Raw genomic sequence first — 9587 nt, forward strand, 5'->3', positions numbered from 1 at the left:
ATCCCGAGATGTGTTTGCGTGTGTTGGTCGCAGTGCCACCGACGCCAGCTGAGAGACATCCGTATGCGGGGTCGTGCGCGTTGCACGGGCACGCGCGCGCAGTCCGCTGGAATTGCATTAGCGTTTTCGACACAAAGCCGGTAACATCACAAGGATGTAAACAAGGCGCGAGGGTCCCCAATCCAAACACTTGCATTAAAAATTAATCAGTCAGCGCTGACTATGGTCCTGGGAGAGACCGCCCGCCCTGACTCAGGCTACATCCTGGTGAGAGGAGATACTTAAAAATAGTTTCAAAAGCTTTGTTGTGGGTCCCGATCTGCGGGCCGGAATAAGACGAAATGTATAAAACATGCATGAACGAGAGACTAGGAGTGGAAAGGGAGATGCGAGAGAGAAGACACAAAGCCCGGGAATTTCACCTCAATCCTTTATTGAGGCTCCTTGTGTCAAGATGGATTATAAAACGGCGCAGAGGACAGCGAGGAGACGATCAGCAGGAGAACCGGAGGCGTGTAACAGCGACAGGCAGTTCATAATATTAACAATAATAATAATAATATAACAATGACAGCAACAGCGAGATTGTCGATCTATGTACACGGTGGGATCCCTGAACAAGTTACACGGCACATTCATGACTTACACCACACGTGGAAGGATTTGTCCCTGCAAGAAGACATCAGGTAAAAGTCGCACAAGGTCAGAACAGCAGTCACTACTCGAACAACCGCCCCGATATATTGACTAAAATTCACTTTTATTTCTAATACGGGCTGAAATCCTCGGTGTTCGTACGGAGACTTGCATCAGGCACAATCACGGTAATTATGACCAATAAAAGTCATGCTTGAAACGAAAAAAGATCAGAGGACGGGATTCGAGCAGACAAGTGTCACTGGAGGGTTTCACTTCTTTTGCCCCACGTTGCATGTAAACACACACACACACACGCACACACACACACACATGCGCGCAGACTGTGCCACCAAACACCCCTGATCAATTAGCCCCTCGACCACCACTCTCAACCCTGTAGTTCAAAAGCAGTGAAAATGTTTTTTTTTTCTCTTCTATCTCCGTTACACAACCACCAGCATGCAGCGTTCATAAATTAGAAATAACAACAACCAAAATGATAAAAAATAAAAGGAACAGCCGCCGCGCAAAATGTGCAAGGGGCTCCGGGCGTCAGATTCTTTACAAATGTAAACAACAGGGGGGGGGGGGGGGTACCGTCAAGACAATGAGAGGAGGAGAAAATAAAATAAAATAAAATATACACCCGTTTACAGTTTTTTTTTGACACTTTAAAATGTCCTTATTCACATTACAAAAGATAGAAAAAGAAAATATATCAATAGGTGATGTGACAAAGCCAGGAGCGGCCGCCTCGCCTTGTAAACATTAAGTGAGAGGTGTTGTGACAACCGAGCGTCTCTAACAGAAGGAGTGTGAGGGTCTGCAGGCGGACAGTGTTTGCATTCATCTCGGCCTCGTGTCTGTTCGGCCTTCGCGAACGAACGCCGGCGGGGCGGCGGGAGGGGATTTACAACCTGAACTCTTTCCATGAGCCACATGGACAACAGTTCCGCTGGCAGGATCCAGTAGAATCATTTCATCCCGTCATCTGACAGTTTGTATCTGTCTTCATCTGACCGCCGCAGATAAAAAAAACCTCATCGTTTGCATTCCGCCGTGCAACGTGGCGATCCGTTTCCTCTGTCGATGTGGACCGCGAGGGTGCACTTCCTGTTAAGGAGCTCTGGTAATCTCCCCGCTGAATGTCACGGCCTTGTTTTTGCTCTGTGGTTGTAGGCACTTGGTTTCGGCCTGCAGCTTTGCATGCGATTGAGAAGGATCGGGGCTGTGCCGCCGTCCGTTGTTTTCAAAATCCATTCCAGTTTAATCGTTTAAACCCGGGAGGGGGGCGCGGCGGGGAAATGATGGTTCTTAATCTCAGGAGGTGATCTCTCAAGTCCCGCGCGGCGCTTTTTTTGTTGTTTTTTTTTTTTTTTTTTCCCGCTCTCACGGGGCGGCCGTCAACGCCAGGCTCGCATTTGCGGCGCTTTCGGTCGTGAGATCGACCGCCACGGCCGGACTCTCCCTCCCGCTTGCGTCCTCCTCACGGCTCAGCCCCGGCTCCGACGCGTCGGCATCGCACCGCATCTCCATCGGCTCCAGAGCGGCTTCGTCCTCTTCCAGTTTCACCGCCGCCGCCTCCTCCCCGGGCTTTATCGCGGCCATGGCGTCGGCGGTGGTGGCCAGGGCGTAGGACCCCATGCTGGCGTGGCTCAGCCCGTGGACCTTTTTCAGGTGCTTCTCCAGGGTGGCGTACACGGTGAAAGGGACGGCGCACACTTGGCATAAAAAGGGCGCTCTGGCTCCTTGGGCTCCGTGGGTCTTCATGTGACGCGTCAGCTTGGAGCTCTGAGCGCAGGCGTAGTTGCACAGGCCGCAGCGGTAGGGACGCTCGCCGGTGTGGCTGCGGCGATGCACGGTCAGGTTGCTGCTGTTGCGGAACTGTTTGCCGCAGAACTCGCAAGCCTCGTCTTTCTTCTTCTTGCCGACCGAACCGGGAGTCACGCCGCCGCCGCAGCTTCCTCTGCCGCCGCCGCCGCCGCCGCGGCGCTCGTTGTCTCTCTGCCACTGGTGAACCGCCTCGCTGACGGCGGCCGAGCTCCACTCGGGCTCCCGCTCGATGACCTCCCCTCGTTCGCTCTCCCACTCGGCTCCTCGCACCCTGTCCCCCGTGTCGGGCCGCTTTGGCGTGCAGTTCCCGCTGGCGATGCCGCTCTCACCGCTCCCCCCGGTCTCGCCGCTCTCCAAGGAGCCCTCGGAGGGGCTGGCGCAAGGGGAGGCGTGCCGGGGCTCCACCTGCACCTCGGCTTCCTCCTCGCCGCCCTCCGCCCCGACCCTGTGGTGGCGGTACAGCCTCAGCAGCTCTCGGTTGGGCGGCCGGACCTGCGAGCTCAGGAGCATCAGGCCCGAGGCGAGGGAGGGCTGCTTGGGCAGGGTCACGTCCAGCTCCGAGGGGCCCGGCGCCCTGGCGTCGACGCCGACGCTCACCTTTCCCGTGAATCCCGCCGCCCGCATTTGGAGCCTCCCTCGGATCACCTGCCGCCCCGTCGCCTCCTCCGTCGCCACCATCTCCGCCGGCTCGTAGCCGCCCCCTCCGCCCCCGGCGTCGCCGTGGTGGTTCCTGATGTGACGGGCCAGCTGGCCGCTCTGGGAGAAAGCCTGGCTGCACACGCCGCAGTGATACGGCCTCTCGCAGGCGTGAGTCCGGCGGTGGGCGGACAGCGCGCGCACCGACTGGAAGCTCTGGTCGCACAGCTCGCAGCCGAAGTCGGACTGATGGACGCCGCTGTGGGGAAAGGGGGAAGCGGCCGGCGGCGAGGAAGACGGCGACAGCAGCAGGCCTCCCGGTGAGCCCTGGCCGGAATTGGTGTTGCCCTCCGCCAGCTCCCTGAGACGCACGGAGAAGTTCATCTCCCTGGCGTTGCCGGCGGACGAGGAGGAGGCGTGCGTCTGCCGGGAGCGGCGAAGCGGCGAGGGCTGGAAGGCCGACGCCAGCGCTTGGCTTAAGTGACGGGGGTCCACGATGGCGGCCGCCTGTTTCGCCTCCTTGAGGCCGCCTCCCCCCGCCGCTTCAGCCTCGTCCTCCTCGTCCTCTTGGTAGATGCTGAAAGAGTGTGTGTGCTGAGCGTGCTGCAACAAGGCCCACGCAGACGGGAACACACCTTCGCACTGCTGGCAGGTGAAATAGGACGGCTCCTCAGGCGCTGGAACACAGAGAGCGAGGAACTTCACGTATGGATCCACAATGCGAAGGCCGTCAGTCAGAAGGGGAACGCAAACATTTGGTTTACGGCGACACATTTACATAACGGACACACAAAAGAGATTCACTTGTTCATTATCCTGCAGTCATAGTCGTGGGCGGGAGGATGGGATTCACCCCGGATCCGGATCGCGTAGAAACGAACCCCACCCTCTCTTTCACACAGTGAACGTCCTGCATGTTTTTGGACACGAAGACGCCACACGGCGAACTCGAATTACAGTTTATCGCCAAATACCTCGCCCGTCTGGACCGAGCGAGCGCCGCGAACGGTGCGAAACCCGTCCCCGCTAACCGGACCCCGGACGCCGCGGGGGCCCCGGGACGCGGGGCCGACGCCGGCTCGGAAAAGCCGAGCGGCGGCGTCGCCGAGTACATCTGGAGCGGCACTCTACGCGCCCAGCTTTGTCTCCTAACCGGGAGCCACTCTCCAATTAAGCTGCAAATTGCTAATTAGCAGAACGTAGAAAACGAATGCTTTATGCAAATGAGGCTCTGACTCAGCCTGCTTGACAAATGAGACCTTTCTGCATAAATCAAAATTGGAGAGAAGATCCCCAAATTGAAGAGGAAAACAGTTCTACCCCCCTTCTTTTTGGAGAGGTTCAAAGCCAACTCTGGTATAAGCCTCTTTCATGTTTCCTCAAGTCAAATCCTTCTGTATTTTACTGGAGGGGGGGAGGAGAGCGAAGATGAAAAAGAGAGCAACTGTTCCCCCCCTCTCCCTCCTCGCTTCCCCCCTCACGCCTCCTCTATGTCTGGAGATGAGCGGAGCTGTGGTGTTCATGTCCTTTAACCTAGCCTGAGGAGAAAAACCCAGGAGAAGTTGAGATACTTCTTTTTAAAAATAGGGTGAAGAGTGAGAGCAGGGAAAAAAAAAAAAAAAAAAAAAGAAAGAGAAAAAAAAAAAGAGGGAGAGAAAGAGAGAGACGGATAGGTAGGTCAGGGCTCGGGAGATAAAAAGAAAATGAGATAAAAAGATTATAAAGTAGTACAGGGGGCCAAGAGACACCGCGAAAATATGTCACCCCTTTGGATTGTACTTGAGACCCATCCTCCAACCCCTCCAACCCTCCAACCCTCCAAATCTTTCCCTCAGGGAGGAGGAGGGGGGCTTTTGTCTTGTGGTCCTGGAGTGAAACACAATACCCAGCCGGTTTCTCTTTTCCTTCGCTCTCTCCCCTTCTCGCTCCTCGTTTTTTTTTTTTTTTTTTGTAAGGATTCCCATTTGGCCCGGGGTAGCACTTGAATATTAAGCAGAAGCAATAACTACTAATTAAAAATGCAGATTGGCTGGGAGCGCTAACGAGCAGCAGGCAGAATCTCCTCTCCCTCGGGAGCCGGAGGGAGGAGAAAAAGAGCGGGGAAGAGGGAGGGAGGGAAGGAGGGGGGGGGGGGGGGGGGGCGAGGAATTGAAAGGGGGCAAAGCAAAAAAAAAAAAAAAAAGTGTGTTGAAGATGGGGGGAAGAAATGAGGGGGCGGGGGGGTGGAGATGAATAAAAAACAAACAAGGGGAATAAATAAAGAGGAAGGAGACAGATGCACGCCGCTCCTCGGTAATCCATCCCGCGCTGGCCCCCTTTCTCCTGCCTCCTCGCCGTCCCTCCCCTCTCCGACAACAAACGGAGGCCCTTTAACAGCTCGTCTCGGCCGATGGGGGGGGGCGGACGGTCCTCGGACGCACGCCGTCCCGCCGGGACAAAAAAAAAAAAAGCACTCCTGAATTTACACCACCAGCTGATGTGTAACCACGGGGATTAAATGTAAAAATTGGGGGGAAAAAAATGGTCGTGATGTGAAACAAACAAATCAAAAAAAAAAATTTTTTTTTTTTTTTTGCATAATTTGCAGGCGGACCTCGTGTTATGACAGTGACAACATCCCGCGAGCACGAGATTAGCAAACCTGCGCGTTCTGACTGTGAGGTGGAGGTAGTGGGTGGTTGGGGGGGGGCCGGAGCGTGGACAAACGGAAAGGGAGGCCCCGAGCGTTACACAAAGGAAGGAACTGCCAACGTGTGTCTACATGACAGGCTCCGTTTCAAAAATGTGCAAAAAAAAAAAAAAAAAAAGGGGGCACTCGTACCCGTTTGTGTGTGTGTGTGTGTGTGTGTGTGTGTGTGTGTGAGACGCCGACTCCTTTTGCTAGTCATTTACGACACTCGCCGTTTCTCGCTTTCGGGTCGCAGCGTGACCTTCAAATTGACCTTTGAGGGCGAGGTGAGTAAAAAAAAATTAAAGCTCCTTCACCTCAACACCACTTGGTTGAAATCGCATGATCCGGTGATTACTATGGGATGGATTTGACCTCCCCAGCTGCAGCCTCTGCAGAGTCAGCAGTCACGCTTTTCTCACCCGACTAAAAAAGAAAATACGGCGGCTGCAGAGGCGCGAACGCGAGCGCCTTCGGGGAGATTTGAGAGGAGGTGAATCCCCCGGAGCCCGGGTGCTTCGGCCCACGGCAGAGGAGCCGCACATGACGCAACGTCCTCCGCTGTGGTGTCATTACAGAGCGATTTTTTTTTTTTTCCGACATAGAAGGAGCCGCCGGTCTCGGCCGTCCAGCGAGAAACATGTTTACTCGGCCGCTCCACCTCTGAGACTGACAGCCAGGGAGACGGCGAGAAGCTCCGGAGCTCAGGTGCTCGGCGAGGGGCCCTCCGGGACCCCCGGTGCCCTCCGAACGCTCCCGGAGACGATCCTTTCCACACAATTAGCCTGTGCGTCACTAACCCGCCTCGGCCTGCTAATGGCAACGGCTAGCTAATGAGCTGGACCAAGGGCGAAGGGGGAAGGGTAGTCAAAAGAGAAGGGCAGTTAAAGAAAACAAAAAAAAAACCAGTCGCAAATGCGGGGCCTTATCTTACCTGTTTTGCCGGGCTCGGCCTTCACGTCCTCCTCGCTCAGCGCCGCCGCTCGCTTCAGCTCGATGAACCTGGGACCCAGCGCCGCCATGACGGCGCGTTGTTGGGCCCGGTTGGCCGGCGACGGCGGCGTGGCGCCGACTTCGACGCCGTGGCTGCTGGACAGGCAGCCGCCCTGCTTGTGCTGGATGAAGGTCAGGATGTGGGCGAGGGGGAAGGCCTGGTTGCACTGGCCGCAGGTCAGCAGGTCGCGGCCCGCGTCGGGCGACTGCGCCGGCGAGGCGTGAGCCCGGTCCTCCGCAGCTGTGCCATCGGCTGGTCGGGAAACAGGAAACGAGAGCGCAGGCGGGAAGTCGTTCATTTGAATTACAAAACAAGACGCGGCGCAAATAAACACGTCGCGGGGGCTCGGAAAGTGCCGGGAATCCATCCTCGCACCTGCTGCCACGGCGACCGCCCGTCAACAGCTCATTCGGGACGGTCGTTTCGATATGCGTTTCCCATTTACGTTCACCCGGCTCTGGGTAATCGTGTCACTTTTGCTCAGACTCTTCTAGCAAAGTGACAGCGGGCTGGATATGAGCTGGCAAAAGCGGCGCTCGACCTCAGCCGAGCGCACGAACCTCCTGTCAGTTGCAAAGCGACCAGGCGCCTTCTGACCACTTCCTTCAAGCGAACCCGCGGTTCGGCTCGCTCCGAGGCCCCGGACGTCCGTCTCACGTCAATCAGCGTGGAGCGAACGGTCGAAACGGCCGGTTTAAAAAAAAGACTAAAATAAAACAAACAACCAAATAAATGACGCGCAATATCGTCGTCAAGTCTTTGAACGTCCGCTCGACTTTATAAGGTGCCCCTTCCAGCCGCAGAGTGGCGGTTTCTCAACAGGAAGTGGGTTGCAATAAAAGAAGAAGCAGAAAAAAAAAAAGGAGAAAGATTCTACATGTTTAAGATAAGGGCAGCCCGGGTGTGCATGTGTGTGTGTGTGTGTGTGTGTGCGCGTGTCTCTGAATCAACAACCTGAGAACTCAGAGGGATTTTTTTTTTGTTACAGGTAGGACGCTGGGGACTTAAGCAAAGCAGGTCTGACCTCAGCAAGGGCCTGGGTAAACTTTGCCTCCCATCTCAGACAGGAGGCACCTCAGGCAAGAGGAGTGGAGGAGGTGTGTGTGTGTGTGTGTGTGTGAGGGTGGTGGGGGGGGTCAGGAGACTGTTGCTCAACGGTCACGGACACACCTTAATCCACCTGCCCGGCCTCTGCTGGCGAGCATACAGGACAGGTACAGACAGTACAGTCTGGGGCTGGATCTCGCCGGTAGTTACTGAAAAATGTCACCTTTCCTGTTTTCAGGGCTGCGCTGTTTGTGCAGACTTGCAAGGCGACCACACGCACGCTCACGCACGTACAGCCAGGGCCTGTGGTCACAACCAGGCGTGCACGTCTGGTCTGAAGTGCAGAAGTGTGGAAATAAACAACCGACCTTGAAGTTTCTGTCAGAGGGGGAACTCCTGAGAGCCCTTCGGGGGTTCAAGACGCGCGTTTCTTCTGAAGCGCTTTTATTTCAGGGGAAAGTCTTGCTTCGCTTTCAGGGTCTCCGAGCAGATGATGAAGGCGATAAAAAGGTGAAACGTCATAAAGGGAGAGGAGGGGAAAAAAAAACTGTCCGGGAAGAAACTCGATCATCCGCTGTGGAATTATTAATCATCATGTTCGGACCTGTAGCCTCTGCAAAGCGGCGCGCCAGAAAACCGGTCCTTCCCCTCCGGACGGCGGGGCGAGGGAGCGGGCGAAGCTTCTTTTTTTTTTTTTTTTAATAAAAAAAATATATAAAAATTATAAAAAAAATAAATAAAATTAAAAAAAAACATAAGGACGAAAAATCGCATTCAATAAATACATTGAAAATCATTTCCCCTTCTCTTTACCCGTTTGTGAATTGAGACAGCTTCGTGACAAGTGATGCGTTCAAGGACCCCCGCACCCTCCCCGCACCCTCCCCGCACACACACGCGTGAGAAAACAACATGGAAAGCAAGAGTTTCTCTCCTACCTCGGATGGCGCTCAGGTGCTGCGGTTTGCTCCCAAGTTTGCGTCTGGACATCGCGTTGCCGCCTGTCTGGGTCCCAAAACGGAGACCCCCCTCCTCCTCCTCCACCTCCTCCTCCTCCAAACTCTCTCAGACACACACACTCACACACACACACACACACACACTCTCACACACACACGCACTTCACACAAAACACGATCAGTCCAGCTGCTTCTCCGGCGATAAGATGACCGAGACCCAGGCGGCGGGGACGGACTGATAAGACGGGCTGGCCTCCCTCCCTCCCTCTCCCTCCCTCTCTCTCTCTCTCTCTCTCTCTCTCTCTCTCTCTCTCCGAGCCGTGCAGCGTTCAAGTTCATGCACCCGCAGCGTGTGAGTGAGCCGAGGGGCAGGAGGGGGCAGCCGGAGGAAGAAGCGCCGCCCGGCTCGGCGGCTGCTGCTGCTTCAGCCCTGACACTGCCCTCCTCCGGCGGGGCAGAGCACAAGCAAGGACCCGTTGGAGGAAGTGGCTTTTTTTTTCTTCTCTTTTTTTTTTTTTTTTTTAACCCCCCTCCCTCCTCTTTTCCTCCACAGGTGTCTCCCCGCTTCCTCTTTCCCCCTGCACGTAAGTTGCAGTGAAAAGTGGAAAGATCCGCTCGAAGAGGTTGACAGTGAACGCACCACCGCCCCGCTGACCCCGGGCAAGCGGCTCACCTGGGCCTGATACTTCTAACCTTTACACGTTTCCCCACAGGTTTTATCTTATAATGATTTTAACTCCTAAAATTAAAAAAAAAAAAAAAAATCGAATTATCTTCATATCTTATATACTCTGCTCAAAAAAATAAAGGG

At 55.1% G+C, this 9587-nt stretch overlaps 1 protein-coding gene across 2 annotated transcripts; it reads right to left on the bottom strand.

Annotated features, from left to right (window-relative positions):
* Positions 1-419: 419 nt before the first annotated feature.
* On the bottom strand, positions 420-9044 carry znf296 (zinc finger protein 296). Of its 2 annotated transcripts, XM_086164046.1 has the most exons (3): positions 8756-9044; positions 6711-7022; positions 420-3785 (listed from the first exon to the last, which is right to left on the bottom strand). In XM_086164046.1, exons 1-3 carry the CDS (start codon positions 8805-8807, stop codon positions 2029-2031), a joined length of 2121 nt encoding a protein of 706 aa, XP_086020172.1. In that variant the 5' UTR covers positions 8808-9044; the 3' UTR covers positions 420-2028. The 2 variants fall into 2 exon arrangements, with proteins under 2 accessions (XP_086020172.1, XP_086020171.1); XM_086164045.1 differs by lacking the exon at positions 8756-9044 and having other exon boundaries at positions 6711-7883.
* Between the last annotated feature and the right edge of the window lie 543 nt (positions 9045-9587).

Source organism: Fistularia commersonii, chromosome 18, assembly GCF_037954325.1.
Source record: "Fistularia commersonii isolate RoL2024-O1a breed Wild chromosome 18, RoL_Fcom_v1.0, whole genome shotgun sequence".
Taxonomy (NCBI): Eukaryota; Metazoa; Chordata; class Actinopteri; order Syngnathiformes; family Fistulariidae; genus Fistularia; species Fistularia commersonii.